The following is a 22,245-nucleotide window of genomic DNA, read 5'->3' as shown; positions in this document are numbered from 1 at the left end:
TTATAGGCTCCAAAACGGAACATGCGTTTGGCAGAGGAGGAAGTTCAAACCTCGAAACGTGTTCGTCTTGCTCCCTGAGCAAAACGCAATTTGCATTTGACAGGCCCCCATGTTGCATGAACGCCACGTATTTGAATAGCGTATTTGAAGAGGGTGGTGATGGAGTCTATAAAATCGAAACTGAAAGCAAAACACATGAAGCAAAGGTAAAAGAGGTGAAAGGGTTGCTGGGGTTTTAAGTTACAAGATTCTGTTATATTCGAATAATAATAATAATAATAATAATGTTATTGTTATTATTATAACTAGGAGTTAATAGTCAATTTCGTCCATAAAAGATGACCTTATCTCCATTTTGGTCCTCAAAAGATAAAATTAATCAAATTAGTCCTCCAAAAATAATTATGTTGGTCAAGTTCGTCCTTCTGTCATCTCAGTGGCTAACATGGCTAACGATCGCTAGTGGAATGTTAACTGACAGCGTGGCACACTCCAAAACGACGTAGTTTTATTTGTTTTGACCCCAACCCCTAATACGACGTCGTTTGATCTCCAGAATGAATATTCAAGCATTTCTTTCCATCACCACCTCTCATAGCAACCATGTCTCTGTTTCGCTCCAAAACCACTTGTTTCCTCTCTTCTCTCTGAAGCTCTGCCCTAAGATACTTGTCGAAGAATTGAACCTGCCTGTTCAGTTCACCATTCTGCAAAACGACATTTGCGGACGGGTTCGCACTAACAGAGTGCAAAGTTGGAGGACTCACGGAGACCAAACACCAGTGGATGAAGGCATCGTAAAGGTGAAAGGTAAAGCTTTAATTTTTTTTTGTTGTTATTTTTTGTGGCTTTGCATTGTTAGTGTGTATCATTGTATCTTGCTGAGTTAATATGGATTGTTGAGTTAGGTTAGGGTTTGGAATATAATTTGAAATACATTTGTCTGCTGATGTTGCTAATCAAGTTATGATATTAGGTAGAACATTTTTCTTTTGAAGATGGAACAACAAGTTTCAGGGTTATTTTGTTGTGGGTTTATGGGTTTGATGCATGTTCATTCTAGTGTTAGACTAATTTTTGTTATGATTATGACTAGGTTGTGTGATGTGGGTTTATGTTCTGGTGTTGCTCTGTTTTTGTAGATGGAAAGCCCTACAATGATTTTTGTATTTCACCATCGTGGAAAGTTTAAAAAGGAACTGAATGGATATCTATATTATGAGCCGGATAATACATAGGTTGTAATGTGCAAGGATTGTAGAAGGTTCCTGGTGTTCCCCTTGACAAAGGGTTGAAGAGGCTAGCCACGGATGCCGACTAGATTGTAATGAATGCCTCAGCCAAACCAGCTACAGCTGCATAGCATTTGTGCCAACTCCAAGTTTCAAGCCTCTATAAAAGAAAGATAAAGCCATTTGATTAGGATAATGTGTTTTGCTCCATGGTTGTTGTCTATGTTTTTATACAGGGCTATGTAAACAATGTGGTTGATTATCTTTTGTTATGGAACCTTTGTTTAGAAGGATTATGTTATATCCCTTTATTTAGGTCTATATATTATGTTATGGAACATTTGATTAGGTCTGTTATGATATGGATGCTTTGGTACCTATTGTGGTATATCCACCGAGACGATATTATGATAATGATTATGCTTATTAATGAAGACAATGTGTTATAATATATGAGTTTACATTTTTTAGCAACCCATTAGCATAATGGATAAATTAACTATCTTAAAATTGACTAATTTGATTAACATTATCATGAACAATAGAAGATAGATCCTCCTCTTGCATCGGTTTCAAAGTGTACTATTGTCTGTGTGTGTTCAATGGATAAATTATATGTTGAATTAAACACAACTAAGTTGAAATAACTCATTTCATTGATAAATTCAGTTTATCATTACATAATCAACTCTTTCAATCTCAAAAGTCTATCAACAGCCCAAACATAACATAACTTAACATCACTACTAGCTTTACTTGGATAAACATATGATCAAAAGGGATTCACCAATAACAGTTGATTTCCATGCCTGGTTATCCCTGTTACAAGCCTTCTCCGTTTGTCTCGCCATTTTGCATGGCACTTCCACTTCTGCATGCTAATTTAACCTTCCAATCTTCATAATCAATCTCTAGTTCTACATCAGTTTTTGAGACTCTCTTTGGACCTTCTGCAACAACTACATATTTATTTTCTTCAACCCATTTAAAAAAATTGCAGTGGCTCCCCTTCTGAAAACATTGAATAAAAAAGTTAAGGGTAAAGTACTAAATTAGTCACCTACGTTTGGGCGTAATTGTGTTTTCGTCCTTAAGGTTTAAAGTGTCATATTTGAATCCAAAAATATTTCATTTAACTTCAATTTAGTCCCACCGTGAGATCAAAGATAAATAATTAACGAAATGTCCTACATGACAGCAGTATAAGAACAAGGTCAATAATTTGGAGAATAAGTACAAGCTCCAGAGACACAAAATTAACCGTGGATGCATCAATACATGTATTTAACATTTTTCTTAGTTTTATAGAAAATATTTCATTTTAATTATAAGAAAAATGATAAAAAAATGTATTGATGCATTCACGGTTGATTTTGTGCCTTTGGAGCTTGTACTTATTCTCTAGATTATCGACCTTGTTATTATCCTGATGTCATGTAGGACATTTCGTTAATTATTTATCTTTGACCTCTGGTGGGACTAAATTGAAGTTAAATGAAACTTTTTTGGATTCAAATAGGACACTTTAAACCTTAATGACCAAAATAGGATTACGCCCAAACGTAGGGGACTAATTTAGTACTTTACCCAATCTCACATAAATGGTGAAAGCCAAGATGATGCTATCATTCATACAAAATTAAACTCACCTGCTAAACATATCTCGTCAGCAACACACATGGTATGCTAGGTGTAATTCGTATTGCCACTTCATGTTCCAGATCAGCAGATCGTTAACAGCAGCGTGAGAAAGTTAACGAAAGGACGAACATGATTTAAAAAAAATATTCAAGGACTAATTTGATTAAAAAAAATCATTCAGGGGTGAAAATGGAGATCGCGTGATCTTTTAGGGACGAATTTGAGTATTAACCCCTATAACCAGTATTATTAGGATTAGTATATGTGTTATTATTATTATTATTATTGTTGTTGTTGTTGTTGTTGTTGTTGTTGTTGTTGTTTGTTTGTTTTAGGAGAATAAGTATTGGATTAGTTATGATTAGTATATTCTTACATGTTTATAATAATGTATCTGTTAAAAATAAACGTTTTTTTATCATAACATTATTATTATTATTATTATTATTATTATTTATCGTTAATTTTTTTCGCAGGCTATCAGGAATTTGTTGCCCAGAAAATTAGATCCGCCAAAGACCTTTAACTGCATCACGTGTTTTGGTCGGGAGCCCAGTCCGCAGGATCACGTATTAGGTAAGGTTAGTATACCCTGGGTCCGGCGGTGCAGAGATACCGAGCCGTGTGACACTCAGGAGTCTATTGAGCGTTACGTCTGGGAGCACATTTTCTGCGTGCTCGGAATGGTTGTGTTTCTGGATAAGTTGACCACTTCGTTGAACTCGAAGTTTCTACCGCTACTTCGGGATTTCCACCGGATTTCAGCATACAGTTGGGGGGCAGTCAGTCTGGCACACCTATACAGATCGTTGTGTCGTACATCACGATACAACTGCAAAGAGATGGATGGCCCACTGATACTGTTTTTTGTTTGGGCATGGGAGCGTATGCTGTTCCTGGCACCTATACCCCGCGATCAGCTCGTCGATGTTAGTATTCAACTCGCGCGACGGTATTGCCTTTTATTGTTATTGTTATCGTTATCGTTATTGTTATTGTTATTGTTATCATTTTTGTTAGGTGGAGTCATTGGCGCCGACATATAAGACATATGCCCATCAGTTTCAGCATCCAGCATATGCCCAGCAGTTTCAAGGCCCGTCATATGCCCAGCAGTTTCAGGATCCGGCATATGCTCAACAGTGGCCGACATATCAGCAGCAAGCAGCATATATACCAGAAGCACAGTCGCCTCAGGCACCTGAGCCCTACATACCATAGCTGGTGATTCCAGCCGATGGTCACTTTAGTTCGTTGGGTGGATCTGACACCATCAGCTTCTCTCAGATCTTGAGAGATACAGATTTTCTATCCCCACCACCACCGCAGGAAAGGCCTGCTGCATCTCAGCATTTTGGTGGTCGTCGCGGCACTTCAGGTCATGCCAATGACTTCGACTTTGATGATCCGACCATTGATGTAGATCCGCCCGGTCCTTCCGCACCACCACGCAACCAGTTGTTTGATTTGAATGAGTACCCGTACCAGAAAGAGGGAGACTTGGGATATGACTTGCAGCACTGGTTTGATCTTGGTAGAGCGAGTACTCCGGGGATGAGTGGCTCCGGTTTGTATGACATTGGTGGTGCGAGCATGACAGATTTCGGTGGTTCTGACGTTGGCAGTGGGCTTGACGCCGGTGTGTCACAGGGTCATCCGTATAACTTATGGACACACACATACAGATTGCGCCTCAGGACAAATACACCCCATCCTTGTATGCGAAGAAGGCACCGAGGAAGTAGTCTGTTGCATTTGATATTGTATTCAGTGTTGTATTCAAATTTGTATTCAGTGTCGTATCTTATATTTAGATGGTTGTGTTCAGTATTATTATTATGACATATTTAGCTTTATTCCCGTGTAACTCTGTTTGGATCGAAAATGTTTGTTCCCTAAAAAATTAAATACTGAGGTTAAAAACTTTATTTATTATAAATTATTAACTAGGTTAAAGTAAATGACGAGCTTACAAAAAAAGTAACATATAATTGTGAAGTAAGTCATAACAAAGTTACATTGAAAAGCTTAACCACTAATAACCTCTAGCGGAGCTTAGACCTGCGCGCTGAGGACATCGGCTGCGGCTATGTCCCTCGCGTCCACAAATAGTGCACCGGCGAGGACCACGCATATCACGCGAATTTATCTCATTCAAGTAGCAGGTTGACTTCGGTCTTCCTTTCGTCGCGCACCTTAATATCCAGTTGGCGATCACCTTCGCTCCTTCGTATCTATCCCACGTAGAGGGGTCACCCATCGGAACAAATTCGCCTCTATACACCTTGCAAATTTAAGACATCTTGTGCACATCGTGCACGTACACTTGCCAATCAAGATGCTGGTTGGCACAACATGCAAGCACGTGGCGACATGGAAGTCGCTCGACCTGGAAATGGCCACAGTCGCAGTGTCATTGCGCAAGGTTAACCGTGTAAATGGTACCATCTTACATTTCGCGAACCTCAAACACCTCGTTGCGCCTGTCGAACTGGTTGACTACAATATTTCCTGCACGTCAAAAGCTTTCTTCCACTCTCTTCGTGCAAATTCTGAATACATGAATCCGCTGCGGAGACGCTCATGAGCCTCGATACTCTTCCGAGTGAACAACTCATTCAGCCGATAGAAAGTTGACCGGACAAGGGCAGTCACAGGAAGGTTGCGTACACCCTTTAGGACAGAATTTATGCACTCTACCAAGTTTGTCGTCATATGTCCCCAATGATGACCTCCATCGAATGCCAACACCCATCTCTCAACACTGATCCCATCGCACCATTGAGTATATGCCTCACCCCGCTCTTTAAACCTTTGGTAGTTTTTGTCGTACTCCTCCTCTGTCCTAGAATAGCCTGTTGAACAAACCATTTAATCATAAGCAGATGCCACAAATTTACTATAAATAGAACCATAACAGCGAGTTGAAATTCATGTGTTCACCACGAGTTTGTGCAAATATGGAGCCTTGAACCTCCTTAAGAAGTTGGACCCGATGTGCCTGATGCAATACATGTGCCACGCCCTTGGTGGTGACTATGCACCGTTACTGCGAGCTATTGCAGCGTCGATGGAGGTATGGCAGTCAGAAAGAATACCCACACCATCAATGGTAACAACATATCTCCGTAAATTGGTTAGGAAAAACTCTCACGCGTCTGCTGTCTCGTCCTCGACAATCGCAAATGCAATAGGCACAATGTTTTTATTCTCATCTTGTGCAACCGCTACCAGAAGTGCACCTTTATATTTTCCGTACAAGTGTGTGCCATCAACCTGCACTAGTGGCTTGCAGTGTCTGAATGCTACAATACACGGATAGAAGCTCCAAAAAATGCGGTGCAAAACTCTTACACCTTGAACCTCCTCACTCTCACGGTAAACAGAGAGCGTTTTAATTTGAACACGAGACCTTGGCATCTTCACTGTCATTGCTTTCAACCATACTGGCAGAGTCTGGTAAGAAACTTCCCAATCACCAAAAAATTTTGCGACAGCTTTCTGCTTTGCCAACCAAGCCTTGTGTAACTCACAGTGTAGTTGAACCTGCCTTGAACTTCTGCAATAATAGACTTCACCTTTATCGAGGGGTCTGCTTCGACCAACGGTCTAATGGCATCTGCAATTGTGTCTGAGTCCAACCTGGCATGATCTTGTGAAATCGTGCCCATGGTGCACATGTGCTTGCCATTGTATCTCCTGATCTCCCAACAAGCTTTTTTTCGAATCAAGCTAGCTCGGATAAGCCAGTCGCACCCTGCACCATACCCCTTGCATTTCGCATTGAATGTCTGCGGCTCAAACTCATACACAGTGTAATCAACTCCTCTAGAGATGGTGTAGCTTTTGAATGCAGATATCACCAACTCTCTCGAACCAAATTCTATTCCGACACTAAACTCGCCATCTTCCGCCGCAACGTTGCCTTCACCTACGACATGCGCACCACCATCAGTCAGACTAGGCAAATAATTTAAGCACTACAGAAAACTTGAGTTAATATTCATAACATACCCGTATTCGCATACTCAGGAAATTTTGAGGCATGCATGGCTTCGATATCTAGAGTCCGCATAAAAGACGGAACACCAAACGGGTGTTGGCTTACAATGGCATTCGCTTCATTTTGCACCGTCGGATTGCCTGCCAAGTCTCCGTCATCGTTTTTGTCATCGACTTCATAGTTAGCTTTGAATTCCTCTTCGCTGTCATTATTATCTTCTTCCCAATCTATATCCCCGAGCTCATCAACATTGACCTCGTTGCCGACCATACCCATCTCCGACTACTGTTCAAACTCAACGTACAACTCTATCATCGGCACGTGAGATCGGGTTTGTTGATAAATATACATCTGCTGCATACTGGCATCGTTAGTGATGTGCATTATTTGAAACTATATTACCCCACCAAATACTTGCACAGGACTTCTGTATAAAAGATTGCTCACTCTTTTCAAAATGTGGCTTTAAATGTTATTACAAAGACCATTTTGCAACTCGACAAAACTCATGGTATATGGAATAGCAAATGACAACGGACATTCACAAACAAAAGTCACACCTTCATGTGTGTTTGTTATAACCTCACCGTTATAATATACTCGCAAGTTTGCAACACTTTCCATAACTTCAACTTCAACTAACTCTATTTTTTTGACACAGTTATTTGCCAAAAGAGCACCCCGCTAAGGACTTTATGCAAGAAAGAGTAAGAGGAGAAGTGAAAATGAAGATGAATGAAACTGGATTTCGTATTTACAGGCAAACTTGTGGATTTAAATATTATTTTGTGTGCAAAATGCAACCTGCATTTTGGGGCTTCCAAGAAAAAATTTCTGACACTAACAAAACGCAACCTGCGTTTTATAGACTTCAAAAAGCTTTGAATTTTCTGACTTAGTAAAACGCAACTTGCGTTTAGCCTTAAACCAAAATAAAAAAAAAATGAAAAACCCAAAACGTAAGCTATGTTTAGTGTATTTCAAAATTAAAAAAAAATAAACAAATACAAAACGCCACTTGCGTTTTTGTCTCAAGCTATGTTTAGTGTATTTCAAAATTAAAAAAAAATAAACAAATACAAAACGCCAAAAAAAAAAAAAAAAAAAAAAAAAAAAAAAAATCCAAGAAATTGATCACATGGCGTACTGGTGTAGGAAAGCATTTCCAATGTCGACATTAAGACTTTTGCATAGGCAACCTTTTAAATTTCCTGCAGGTACTGAGGCTAGAAAGTAGAAACTATGCTCCAGCTGTTATGCAATCTCCGCTGCAAACTCGTCTAAACTGTCAATATCAGTGCAGTGTAACCCCAGAATAGCAGTAATAACAATCCCAAAGGAGACATACAACAAACAATGTACAATAAGGCACGTACAAATCACTGCACGTCTCAGCTCTCAATAAATAAATTCTTCTACAAGAACATATGTTACAAAAATATGAATACTTCCAAAGCTGGGAGTTATCAATCAATTTAAACATATTTCATATACACTTTAATTCAGGTAAATAAATGCGATGACAATTACAAACCCTAGCAGAAATCCGCTCACAAGGAATGGTGGAACTTGGATCTAAAAAAATGCATCAATCCATGCTCTCTGAAAAAAGGTTTGTTTCTTAACTTCTGTCAGAAAGTCGAGTAATGAAACATCCATCATTCGTCACAAATCTGCTTTGAGAAAAAAGGTTTGATTCTGAACCTCTTTCAGGGTTTCACTGCAGGCTAGTCATTGTGAGACGGGTGCATACTCAATACATCACTTCGATTTTGTTTATCTTATTGTTTTTGCAAGCACCTAGTCAGAGCTTGAGTCATAGAAGTCACTTGGGCATGGGGTCATGATCTCTGACTCAAAGAACTGGACCACTCGGTGCATATTCGGTCGGTCCTCTGGATTTGATGAAACACATTGAATAGCCACAGAAAGCAAGGCATCAAGGGTCTCCATCTGCACCCCCTCGCATAGTGGATCCACAATTTCCCGTCGCCTATTTTCCGAAATTAGAAAATTCAACTGCAGCAATGGAAAATAAATTGCATTAAAAAGCCAAATAAAAGTTACTAGCTTGCTTTATTATTACAAATCAGCTACACGACTTGTGTACTATATCAGATGATAAACATGCATAATTAACTCATAGGAGTTGACCGAATACCCCCACCCACTCTTCTTTTAAACCAACTCTGCTAGTTACATTGGGGACAAGCTTGTTTAACAACATAGGGCAATGTAGTCTCAATTTTCAGGGAATATTGTCAGACAAAGATTTCTAGTACAGAGCATGCCTTACCCAACCAACAACATTGAGGCCCTTTTCTATAAATGATGCATCTGTTGGTCGCTTTCCACTCAGAACTTCAAGAGTCAGGACCCCAAAACTATAAACATCACTCTTGTCAGTTGCTCTACCACTTTGCATATACTCTGCCATGAAATACAGAGGCTTGGTCAGACTACTAAGAAAACCATAGACTAAAATTAAGTACAGCGACTTTTTTTACCAACTTAAATATAAGTAAAATCTACAGCCATAGATCTACAATTGATCATGATTGGAATACATTTCAATAAGTTCAATCTTCATAACATAAGGGTCAGAAGAACATAGGATTAACATCATTGCATAGATTTTGAAAGAAGTGCAATTCATAATTTAATACATCATGAAAGGAAAAGAATCCATGTTATTATGGTGTGTGAGCCATTACCCACCTTGATTTATAATAATAATAATAATAATAATAATAATAATAATAATAATAATAATAACACAAAAAAGACAAGCCAAGACTCAGAGTAATATTCATGCAGTTGTAGATCTTGAAGATCTTATACATATACTATCATCCATGATCATGCAAACAGCATATCCATCCTACATTGCTTACCTGGTGCAAGATAACCAAACGTTCCAGCTACAATAGTTGTGATGTGAGATTCTTCATCCTCTAGAAGTTTTGCGAGTCCAAAATCAGACACCCGAGCATCAAGGTTTCCATCAAGCAAAATGTTGCTTGATTTTATATCACGGTGTATGATCCTAGGGGAGCAATCATGGTGTAAATAGGCGAGCCCTTTTGCAGCTCCAATGATTATATTCAAGCGAGCATCCCAGTCTAGTTGCTCAGATTTTTCTGTGTAGTGGCAGCACAAAAATATCGTTTACCCCAATAAATCTTAAACAGTGAAGAGGACACTCTTAAGCTCCAACATGAAGTTCAGGAACAAATTGCATAAAAGAGCTTTTACCATTTAAGTATTTCCTTAAAAAGTTATTTTTCAGCAAGATTTGAGTACCAAAAATTGTACAATATACTTTTTCAGATCTTGGAATTATATTAAGTTTTCAACATTCATCCTGTCTGTTGGCAAATGTTTTCAAGTTTATCAGCCACAAATGATACTATAAAGGGCAACATGAAAAGAACTGGCTATCTTGAGGTAGCAAGAACTCATTATTTTTTTAAGCACCACTCTTTGTTTTAGTGTAAACAAGGGAAGATTGACTGAAAATTTGTAATTTATAATAACTTGTGTCAAATGCATCAGAATAATCCTCAGAAAGGACACATTTGAGTTGGTGTTTCATGACAAAAGACATTGCTGATTCACATGTTCAATCTCTACGGAAACAAAAAAATGTCAATAATATATATGCTTAAATAACATGGATGATTCTGCAGTGTGACCTATCTGGAAAGTTTTATATGTTTACTTAATTTAAAGGTTAAGCTGATTATCATCAGAGATAAACAATAAAACACACACAAAATCATACAAACAAATAAAATGACACAAACAAACATATATAAGCATTGATTTCGTAATCATAACATCTCCACCTTAAATGATTACATAAGAAGAGAAATATACAAGTGTTTCAAATATGACGATCTTACCGTGAAGAGCTTCATCAAGACTGCCACCAGGTAAGTAATCATATATTAACAACTTTGATGTAGGTGAATTGCAATATCCCCGCAAGTTCACTAGATGGCGATGTTTTATGCTTCCCAGAATTTCAAGTTCTCTCTCAAAAAACCGATCGAAACCCTCATTTAACTTCACAATCCTTTTCAAAGCAAACACATTCCCATCATCCATTGCAAGTTTGTAGACTGTTCCAAACCCTCCAACCCCTATTATGTGTTCCTCATTCAAAGTCTCTAGTTTCTTAATGATATCTTTTGAAGAATAAGGTAGATCTCCGTGAAACATCACAATTGATGCACCTACAAGATATTAATTCAGGGGTCAAAAGTGTCAAGGATTTGTCAATGCATAATAAAGTCAGATTAATAGGCCTAAAAGAAACACAAAGGTCTACGCACCTTCACCCACATCCATTGCCAGACTTATTCTGTCCTTTTTACCAAACTTCTTGTAAAGAAAACAACCCCAGAAACACATCAGTGCCACCGAAAGAAGAGCACCCACAGTTGCTGATGCGCTGATAAGTAGCCGACCTGAATATTTCTTCTTTCCATTTTGATCTACACGCAGTAAAACGATGTTAGTCCACAATGTGACCCAGTTTAGCATGCAATATCATCCAACATGAATCATACAAGCAAAAATTATCTAGTTCACTCAGGACAGTGCCAACATATCAAGAGGCAGACAAATAAGTTGGATTTGCCTCCCATTGTTTAAATAATACTGTTGAAAATGGAAAAGGTATCTTGGTTCCACAAATGGAAAATAGTATTATAACCACATTTCTTTCAACTTTCTATTTTTCACTCAAGCAAAGATAACGCCATGTTGTTCAGAAAACTGAAGATCAAATTGGAAAAACATATAGGTAAAAATCGGCATATATATATATATATAGGAGAAGCAAACCATTACACCATTGATCATAAATATGCCTCGTTACCTGAGGTTGGAGATTGAGGGTTTGATCCAGGACATGTCACATCAATTTGCACCCCACACAGACCACGATTTCCAATGAAGCTGCAATAAGCCATACTTATTAAAATATTGAAATATCGATGGTAGACTATTGCATTAGGATAGTTTAAACCATTGATCAGTGATTATGTATATATAAACACAAAGCTCCGAGATAGATCATTCAATATACATATTTCACCAGAACAATATAACTTCAAATATCAAATAGGATGGTTTCACGAAGGAAACAAACAAAAAACTTCTACTTTATGTTCATCTTTTTGTACCAGAAGGCAATACAGTAGTCACATTGCTTTTAGAAAAGAAAAACATAAATAGACCAGAAACATAATTTTGAATTTTGAAACGTAACTTGCAGGTGGACTGCATTTAAGCATTCCTACTAAAATTTTGTCCGGTCAAAATAAAATGAAATTTTATAGTAACAATCAAAATAAGGGGAAAAGTTAGTGATGCGTAAGTCATCAGAAGAACATGATTTTCTTTTTTTTTTTTCTGGATAAAAATATGGTTGATTTTAATAGATGACATTCCAACAATTAATAAAAATATATGAAGTTTTAAGGAAAAGCCAAAAATTAATGTAATCCAAAATTGACCAGAAATTAGGATGATAACTCTCCATGATCAATGCCTCAGTTCATTATTTTCAAATAGTGGATCCAAGTGTTGATAAATGCCTGACTTCCTGCAAACATATATCTCTTATTTTACTTTATAGTAGACCCTACGCACGAATTACTATATTGCATGCATAATTAGCCACATTTCATGCAGCAATCATAGTTTAAATATATAAAAGCATTCCAAGATCTCCATAAGAGCTTAAGGTTTTGAGAGAGTATGCTAAGGAGATAGTAATAGATCCTCTTTGACCAAGTGGTCAAATGTTCAATCCTTTTAACCCTCCTTCTTCATAAATAAGTTCAAATTTAACAAATGGTAAATAGGTCTATGTATTTCGCATTATTTGATAAATCCATTCCAATGATTCCACCGAACAACTTCTGCTTCCAGGTAAGTTCATTCTTTGACAATGTGTTCTTAATAACAAAAGATAAAATGACAGCCAAAATAAGTTAAGAGAAGCTGCAATTTTAAAGAATTTAAATAGATCTGAAGACAGGAAAAGATACACTTACGAGCTTCCAGTAAAGTTGGCAAGCACACCATCAGACGGTATTGGTCCAGACAGAAAATTGGATGATAAATTGCTACAGAGCACCAAATATAACCATAATTCAATTTTAAACATCACGTCAACAAAGGGTTTGAATAAGGAAACAAGAACCACATAAGGAAAACAAGATTACATACAAATTTTTTATGTTGTACAATTTTCCAAGCAATGCTGGTATGTTTCCACTGAGGGAGTTGCTTGATATATCCCTGCAGAACAGGAAAACATGAGTTTGATCTGTCACACTGGACCATCTTAATGTACGACTATGCGACTCGGGCACTAGACAACACTTGTATATTCCCTTTTTTTTTTATAGTTGGTCTGCTTGGTCTTAGGTCATTTTTTCTTCAAAAAATGAAACCAACGAATAAAAATTACAATAACCATAGTGCTTCTTTCTGACCCAAACAATTTTTAATGCAAAGCAAAACAGGGAGCATAAACCAGAAAGAGAAACTCACAAACTTTGAAGCTGTGAAAGATTTCCTATTTCGCCTGGAATCATGCCACTAAGGTAATTTTCCTGTAGATATCTGTACAATCCAAATCAACAGCTATTACCAACAATCAACAATTAGGATACTCAGTTTAATCTTAACGAGAAGGGGAAGGGAGTGGAAACGCTGAGACAAAAACTTGGCATATGATTCAAAGGTGACACTTACAATCCCTGCAATTCAGTGCAGTTTCCCAGTTCTGATGGAATGGTCCCATAGAAGTTGTTGTTGTGAAGAGCACTGCAATACCAAAAAAGTTACTAGTTCATCAAATAAAGCAAACAAGAAAACGTTGAAAACAACATTTAAAAATATAAATATACATTCAAAATGGAAACAATACTTACAGAACCCTCAAATGATCTAGCTTTCCAAGGTCAGCTGACAAAGACCCACTTAACTTATGGTGAGATAAAGCCCTAGAATATCACAAATCAAAACTATGTTAAATATAGAATCATAGACAAGTTTTTCAAACTGCCTCTTGTAATGCCTTGAAAGTACAGTTTTCTGGAGAAAAAACTTGTATAACATGATATAGCATAGAAAAGTTTCATAACATGAGTATACCACAACTTTTCTTAACTTGGAAACTGACCAGTGAGACAAAAGAGAGAATTTAAAATAAATAGATAATTAATTAATTATATAAAACTGGTAGACTCAATAGGGTAGAATGCATCATAAATTAAAGTTATCATTGCTATAAAATTTGTAAACTAAAACAATGGGAATCTGGTCAAGGCCTAAATTTTATGAATGATTCACAAGTAGTAAAAGCTTCAAGGATAAAACGTTTCTTTAGAAAAATATTCTAAATCACAATATAAATTCCCCACATGGTAATGGCAAAAAGACTTCTGATAGAGGGCTCCATAGAAGTTGTGGATGAGTGGTCATAAACATTCTACTGGCCAGTGTAATCTGGTTTTCTTTAATGATAAACCAACATCATATATATATTTTTTTTTAAAAGAACCAGCGTCTTAGTATCTTAAATCTAACTCTCTGATAAGATAAATAAATTGCTCTAAATGAAAGATGTGATAAGATAACCAATAATTATTCAATTGAAACAAGATAGGTATACTTCTTTTACTGTTAGGCTTCAGCACTGATAGTATGTGTCTTAAAGTTTAAAATATAATGACACGAAAAACAAGCAATAACGATTAGAATAATTTTAGGAACTCACAGATGGGTTACTCTCTTGGTTTTTGGATCACATCTCACTCCTTTCCATTTACATGGGTCAGGATCCTCTGGCCTCCACTGTAACAACACACCATCTGAGCTAACAACTGATGTCCTGAAGCTGAGAAGTGCCTGACCTAAAACAATGAAAAACAATGTACTACCAATAAGACAACCCAGGAGTCAGGAAGTTTCGCATAAAAGACTAAGGCAATGATAATTTCGACCGAGTCCCACACCAGAAGAAATTCAGGTAAGCATATTAAAAAGCCATATACATCGGGGAAGTAAAAAGCTATACCCTAACAAGGAATAGCTGACTTTTTAGTCACAAATGGGAGGTAAAAAGAAGTATACTATATACCATCAGGACTGAGTGCACCATTTTCATTGATCAGAATATTTATCATCAGACCATAAAGAAGCCATAGCCATTTCTGTTTCATCAGACAAATGCCCATAGCAACACTGTCCAAGCATAATATAGCTACCAAGAGTCATCTGAGAAAGAAGTATTCCACCATGTAGTTATCTTGGTAGTTATGATACCAGCAATTGGAGAAGAATGAAGACACTGCCTGCTATGGAATGCAGCAAACTTGAAAAGACAAATGTTATTAGATACAAATTAAGCAAGAAAGATGAGAAAGAAAAATCAACTTCTGCTATTATGCATAGCATATCAGCAGTTTCTATGTAACTTAAAATAAGAAACAGTTTAAATCGCTTATACATGAAATCTCAACAAGCATATCTTACACAAGACAAGTGTTCTGTCAGTTTCATATGAAAAAGTGTCAAACTAAGACATGCAAAATACCGTAAGTCAGCATCCTCGATTCTTTTAGCAAATACAAAATAAAAATAAGCAAATGATTGGATCTACGTTACAAAAGTTTCAGTTCACACTTTTGAACATTACAGTTCTATCAGAAAACTGAATTATTTGGAAAATAGTATACTACCAAAAAAATGGCCATAAGGCATACTGTTTCCTCAAAACTTATTAAACGAACCCCCCACTTAAAGATCCAAACTTCAATGAGATAAAACACCAAAGAATCTGTAAGGAAAAAGATAACAGGATAAAACACCGCGTTCCCACATCTGTGTTCGGGTAACCTACCTTAAGAATTGAAAATCATTAAATTATGATCACATTCACAGAATTCATCAAGGCAGTAGTCATTTTTCAAAAATGCAAACTGGTTAATAATTAATTATTAAGGGACCACTTCAAGTCATCGTAATATGTTGTCGGAAAAGGAAAACACATAGTTAAACACAGAAAACCAATAAAGAGCTGAACACACACAAAACTAAACAAACAAAAGGAAAATCCACAGGTTTTGCCGAACAGTGAATTTAACTTAAAACAACAGATGAGTAGAGCAGGATAGAAGAGATTTTTATCAAGCTTCATCACAGAATCTATTGTATGATAAGAAAATACTGCAACCAAACAAACAAACCAACATACTATTCCGACCATAAAAGTAAAGCAGAAAATGTGACTAAACTAGATACACCGTAGAAATCTGTGAACAATATCTAAGCCAGTTAATCGCCCCTGCGTATCCGATAGAGCTATTTATAAGGTAAGTTGATTGATGCAGCACCAGAAGCATCAACATTATCCTCTCACTATACGTTATTATTAAAATTTGATAAATCATAACAAGGAATAATATATCTTCTTCATCCTGAGCTTAAAATGTACTATTGAAGCTTCTCATTTGATAAATCCCCAATCGAAGACAATCGGAGTAAAACAGACCTCAGAAACTAAATTCGAAGACCTACCTACTTACTTGTAAATACAAATTCAGCAAAACGAGAGAGAGAGAGAGAGAGAGAGAATTACCAGTTACAAGTTGAAATGCGAATGCGCAATGGTTGGATAGAGGTGAGGCGGAAGAGATATTTGGATCGGCGATGATATTTGTTTTGGGGAGAGAAAATGGATTTCGATCTGCGATGAGAATGGAGGTGGAGGTTGAGGTTGTGGTTGAGCTGTAAAGAGAGAATAACAACAAAACCAACACTCACTCGCTCGCTCTCTTACTCTAATAAGTAATGAGGCAGCAGTAAGTAGAAGCTTGTTTTGTTTTGTTTTGTTTGGTTTGCTTGATTCCCCTTCCCAACTCCCAAGTGAAGAAGCAAGAGAGTGTGAGTGGGTGCCAAACACTCATAAGTACTGTTACTATTTACTAAGTGAGAATGTGTGGCCGTGCATACTTAAGCAATTTGAGATGGCAGCAAGCAAACCCATGGCAAATTGGCAATCACCCAAAGGTTGTGTGCCACTGGCACGTGTCATTACTTGCCACCGACGCCCACTTCACCCTTTTCAACATTTCTACATTTATTTAAGTCTTACTACCGTCGACTCCGTGTAATTTATCCCGTTAACCTAAATAAGAAATGATATTAAGTATGTCTTTCATCGCATAAAATATGACATTTTTTGTCTTTATAATTTTTTATTTTTTCATCCATAGAATTTAAACATCTTAATTGTTGTCATCAATTTTATTTATTAAATACTAACATCAGAAAATAATCATTTCTAACTATAAAATAATTAAAAGATGACAAAATTTATCATAAAAAAATAAAATCAATATTATATCTATAAAAAATTAATTTTGTTCAACAAAAATAATTAATTATTAAATTTTTTTATTAAAAAAATTAAATAAACTTATCTAAAAAAATCAAATTACTTTCATTAGAATTTAGATTCGTATACATGATAAGATTTTCATTTAATTCTGAATATGATCCTAATATTATAATAAAGTGAAAATTCAAATATAGTTAACTTCACATAAAGTTTATAACAAAAAGCCGTTAAATGAAAATTTAGTCAAATTTGATCTCAGCGATCAACAACTTCACGTTTTCACCAATAAATAAAGGTGAAAATTCAGGTGCAGTCGACTTCATGTGAAATTGATAGCTTTTAGATGAAACTTTAGTCAAATCAGCTAAATCATCTAATAACTCTCAATTATCAACTTCATGTAAAGTCAACTGCACCTAAATTTCTACCATAAATAAATCACTAAATGGGTATGCCAAAATTTATTAAGTTTAATAAAATAGACTTCATGTATACTTGAAAACATTAATAAAAGGAAACGACAACAAAATAAGCAAAATACCGAGAAGACACATGTAAAAACAACAAAAAACACTCGCATTCACCGTCTATATGATATTCTATATAATGCGCATTCCTCGGCCAGCTATGTATTCCTTGATCTAATCCAATTACTCCAAGATCATCACCCTCGCCTATATCCCCGCAAATTAAAGTGGGGAATTAAACATGGCGGATGGTGATGATGATGGGGGTGGTGGTTTTTTATTCAATAGCAATGTTAGTTCCGTGCTAGCTGGCATGGGTTCAGCTGTGATTGTGCTGCTAATATACCGATGCATGTCCATGTTCTTGTGCATCCGCCATCCTCTCACAACTGAACAAGAGCAGGCTCGGTCCCCGCCGGCCGGCACCCAATCTAGTACTTTGAATTCGGTGGCGCATATGATCCCATCCCACAAGTACGACAAGAAAGATGATGATTCAACTTGTCCTATTTGCCGTGCTCATGCCACACCCTCTTCTAACCATCACTTCAATCACACCACCATTGATATGGATTTCATGCAACGTATTCTTCTCCAAGGTGGCCATGCTCCCGTGCCCATGTAGTCAGATGTCATCTATAATATTTTTGGTTTAATCCAATTGCATATACTCTTCATACTTGTAATAAATAAGTTTTAGACAACCATGAATATATACTATGAAAGTCTTTTAGCTATAGGATCTTTAATTTGAGATTTTTTTTTCTTCTAATGTGAAACTGGTTATTCATAAAGAAAATAAATAAAAAACTAACCTTTTCCTTTCCTATAGTAACAAGTAACAACTCGATATATATATCTTTGGTGGTTATTGCTGGAGGTGGCAATGAGTAGGGTAAGTAGGGTTTGAAGCAAACTCTAACTCTACTTATGTGTTTAGAATATCTCAATTCTAATTCTACCCGTTCTCAATCTGTGGGTATCTGATTCTATTCACGAGTTACAAAAAAGATGTAAAATTATTATATAACTTCATAATAATTTAAAATAGAACTGATTTTTATATAAAAAAATATTAAATTATCAATTAATGATTTTTTTAATGACTAAAGATCTTTTACATTTAGTGAGAAGTTTTTGGTTCAACATCCACTTAAAACATATTTTTATATAAATATACAAGTTAGTCGGATAGGGTTGAGACTTAATCCGTACTTTATTTGACCCGCACGAAAACCCAATCTACACCCTACTCTACCCGCTGCGAATCGGATTGACAATTCTATCCGATCGGGTGGGGTCGGATTGAATACCTACGATAGGATACATGTTGCCACCCCTAATTCTTGCTATCTCTAAATAAGTACGAAAAGATTATTGAGTTATAATTCATTGGCTACAATAGTTCTATTTAAGAGTTATGAATTTTAATTTATTTATTTACACAACTTGAATTCATCAGTACTTTTTTTTCAGAGAAGTATAGTATCTCTAAAGTAGTGGTCAAAAAATAATTCGACAAAATTGAGGTTAAATAAATATTTTATATAATAGTTCCATATTGATAGAGTGACCATTTTTTTTTCAAATCATTCAAACAAATAATATACCACAAACTACTTTTCAATTTTCGTTATATACAGCAGACAATTTTATTTAATTTTGGATAAGATTAAAATGTTGAGCTTAATTTTCACTATCGATTCGATGAACGTAGGCTTTCTGCTTTGCTCTGAGTTTGCTTTTGTTTTGTATGCTCCTGTGAATGGTGACTGTGCAGCTGAACTTGGCATCTTCTCCTAAACCTTTGGATTCTTCAATGGAACAAGCCTTCTCCTTCAGCTTTTCCACCCTCCAACGCTTTCCTCATCTTCCCTGGTTTGTTCTTATCCCCATTTCCTTTTCTTCTTTCCCTCTCTTTTCTGCGCGTTTTCTTTCATGCTTTCACCAATTCAATTGATATTTCATGCGGTTTTGATCCATGCGACTCTGCTACAGCCAAAATTCAACTTTTTTACTTCAATTTTTTAGCCTCTGCATGAATGAATGAATGAATGAATTGATGGATCGAATTTTGATGGTAAATAAATTTGTCCAAGCCTGATCTTTTTCTTAAATTGCCATGTATTTGACTGGCTTTAAGGTATTTGCTACCTTTAGAATTATGTTTTAGTTTTTGTTTAATTTCTGAGAATTGCAGTTGATAATAGGCAAGAAGGTTCTGAAGCAATTATGGGGGTCTCCAATGGTGATGAATATGTGGCAGTTGGCGAATCACCCTCTCCAGAGAGAAGAAACCATGCTAGGAAAGTATCAGTTCTTCCTTTGGTGTTCCTCATATTTTATGAAGTATCTGGTGGACCCTTTGGGGTTGAGGACACTGTGAAGGCAGCAGGTCCTCTCTTGTCCCTTGTAGGATTCTTGGTTTTCCCACTCATATGGAGTGTTCCTGAGGCTCTCATCACTGCTGAGATGGGTACCATGTTCCCTGAGAACAGTGGCTATGTGGTTTGGGTCTCTTCTGCTTTAGGGGACTATTGGGGGTTTCAGCAAGGTTGGATGAAATGGCTTAGTGGTGTGATTGATAATGCTTTGTATCCAGTGCTGTTTCTTGATTATCTTAAATCAGGAATCCCTGCATTAGGTAATGGAGTTCCAAGGGTTGTTGCTACATGGGGTTTGACTTTTGTTCTCACTTACTTGAACTATAGGGGTTTAACCATTGTTGGTTGGGTTGCCGTGTTCTTGGGGATTTTCTCACTCCTTCCATTCGTTTTTATGGGATTACTGGCCATTCCTGACTTGAAACCCTCGAGATGGTATGCGGCAAATGTGGATGATATTGATTGGAATTTGTATCTGAATACTCTATTTTGGAACCTTAATTATTGGGACTCCATAAGTACTCTTGCCGGAGAAGTGGAAAATCCAAAGAAAACTCTTCCCAAGGCTCTCTTTTACGCTTTGATCTTGGTGGTTCTGGGGTATTTTCTCCCTCTTCTAGTCGGCACCGGTGCTGTCCCCCTCAATCGGGAGTTGTGGACGGACGGATACTTCTCAGATATTGCGATGATTGTTGGAGGAGTTTGGTTGAGATGGTGGCTTCAGGCTGCTGCCGCCATGTCAAATATGGGAATGTTTGTTGCCGAAATGAGCAGTGACTCTTTCCAACTTCTAGGGATGGCTGAGAGGGCAATGTTGCCCGAGTTCTTCAACAAGAGATCACGCTATGGAACACCTCTTATTGGAATCCTCTTTTCAGCCTCAGGAGTAATCCTGCTGTCATGGTTGAGCTTTCAGGAGATCGTGGCTGCCGAGAATTTCTTGTACTGCTTCGGAATGATCCTGGAGTTTATTGCGTTTGTAGTGTTGAGGATCAAGCAGCCAAATGCACCTAGGCCTTACAAGATTCCGGGGGGAACGGCTGGAATGATTATCATGTGCATTCCTCCCACAATATTGATCTGTGTGGTGCTGGCATTCTCCTCCTTCAAAGTAATGGTTATAAGCCTCATCGCCACAGCAATTGGCCTTGTATTGCAGCCCTGCCTCAAATTTCTGGAGAAAAAGAGATGGATGAAATTCTCAGTGAGTTCTGAGCTTCCCGATCTTGACAACGAGGACAACATTCAGCCTTTGGTTCATTGAGTTTATGCAAAGAGATGAGCTGAGAAGATTCCAGTATTCCACCACCATGTGTTACGTGCTGTCCAAAGCAAAGTAGGAGACGATAATACATGCATTTTCTGAGCACAATGATCATAGTCATAGAGAGAGCAACTTTGCATTCTTTCTGCCGTTGGCATTTTCGCCTTCTACAATATGTTGTCTCCACTAAGTTGTTTATCTATGTTTATATTAGCAGTTAGAAACCTGAATATGAGTTTTAAGATTGTTTCATAAGATTAATTTTATTTGGTTTCCCTGATCGGATTTCGGGATTAAGCTAATATTTTCCTAGACACTCGAACTCAGTAGTTAACATCTCTTGGTTCCACCAAATATATAAGTTGTGAATGTTTCTTACCTGTTCTAGCAAATCAGTTTATTGAACGGGGAAATAATCAACCGTTATTGAGGACTTAACTTGTGCATTAACGGAAGGTTTATTAATCCTTGACAGTTTCACACTTTAGTTTCCACACTCAAGTTGCTCTCAATGCCTACCACTTGAGTTTGAGGATGTCAGAGTCAAACCTGTATAAAATGAAGATCAACAATAACACCAGCTTGCAGTTCAACAATTAACCTCCAACTACCATTTATACTTACTTTCCTTGACTTTGTTGCTGACTATAATCTATAAATAGCTTCGTTGTTCTTGTTGTATACACACATGTAAATACACATCAACATTATTCTCTGTTCTACTCAATCTCATATTCTAAAAAATAAAATGGATTTAATATCCAAGATCAACACAATAATAATAATAATAACAACAACAATAACAATTACTCGTTAAAATACTTGAAC

The 22,245-nt window shown here is 36.8% G+C and overlaps 2 protein-coding genes and 1 long non-coding RNA gene across 3 annotated transcripts; 2 read left to right on the top strand and 1 right to left on the bottom strand.

The window, feature by feature from the left end:
* Positions 1-557: 557 nt before the first annotated feature.
* Positions 558-1,610, top strand: LOC127743959 (uncharacterized). The gene is made up of 2 exons (XR_008005200.1): positions 558-810; positions 1,143-1,610. It is a non-coding gene; the product is annotated as an uncharacterized LOC127743959 (long non-coding RNA).
* A 6,625-nt stretch (positions 1,611-8,235) lies between these two features.
* Positions 8,236-16,876, bottom strand: LOC107475391 (LRR receptor-like serine/threonine-protein kinase FEI 1). Its single transcript, XM_016095025.3, has 14 exons — positions 16,541-16,876; positions 15,041-15,274; positions 14,678-14,813; positions 13,830-13,901; positions 13,651-13,722; positions 13,447-13,518; positions 13,120-13,191; positions 12,945-13,016; positions 11,762-11,841; positions 11,214-11,375; positions 10,782-11,114; positions 9,771-10,016; positions 9,173-9,306; positions 8,236-8,895 (listed from the first exon to the last, which is right to left on the bottom strand). The coding sequence occupies exons 2-14, from the start codon at positions 15,135-15,137 to the stop codon at positions 8,677-8,679; spliced, it is 1,767 nt and encodes a 588-aa protein (XP_015950511.1). The 5' UTR covers positions 15,138-15,274; positions 16,541-16,876; the 3' UTR covers positions 8,236-8,676.
* Positions 16,877-19,961: 3,085 nt separating this feature from the next.
* LOC127743969 (probable polyamine transporter At1g31830) lies at positions 19,962-21,719 on the top strand. Its single transcript, XM_052256231.1, has one exon. The coding sequence runs from the start codon at positions 20,002-20,004 to the stop codon at positions 21,415-21,417; it is 1,416 nt and encodes a 471-aa protein (XP_052112191.1). The 5' UTR covers positions 19,962-20,001; the 3' UTR covers positions 21,418-21,719.
* Positions 21,720-22,245: the final 526 nt, after the last annotated feature.

The sequence above is a fragment of the Arachis duranensis genome, unplaced genomic scaffold (assembly GCF_000817695.3).
Source record: "Arachis duranensis cultivar V14167 unplaced genomic scaffold, aradu.V14167.gnm2.J7QH unplaced_Scaffold_165934, whole genome shotgun sequence".
Lineage (NCBI taxonomy): Eukaryota > Viridiplantae > Streptophyta > Magnoliopsida > Fabales > Fabaceae > Arachis > Arachis duranensis.
The sequence above is the reverse complement of the archived record's forward strand: the minus strand, read 5'-3'. Positions and strand labels throughout refer to the sequence as shown.

What these genes read in the sequence shown, in the direction of transcription:
- LOC107475391 (XM_016095025.3), bottom strand. Translation starts at nt 15,137, where the DNA reads ATGGGCATTTGTCTGATGAAACAGAAATGGCTATGGCTTCTTTATGGT. An exon ending in CTAGATCATTTGAGGGTTCT is followed by an intron (nt 13,723 to 13,829) that starts GTAAGTATTGTT and finishes TTGGTATTGCAG; the next exon opens with TGCTCTTCACAACAACAACT. An exon ending in TGCACTGAATTGCAGGGATT is followed by an intron (nt 13,519 to 13,650) that starts GTAAGTGTCACC and finishes TGGATTGTACAG; the next exon opens with ATATCTACAGGAAAATTACC.
- LOC127743969 (XM_052256231.1), top strand. Translation starts at nt 20,002, where the DNA reads ATGGGGGTCTCCAATGGTGATGAATATGTGGCAGTTGGCGAATCACCC.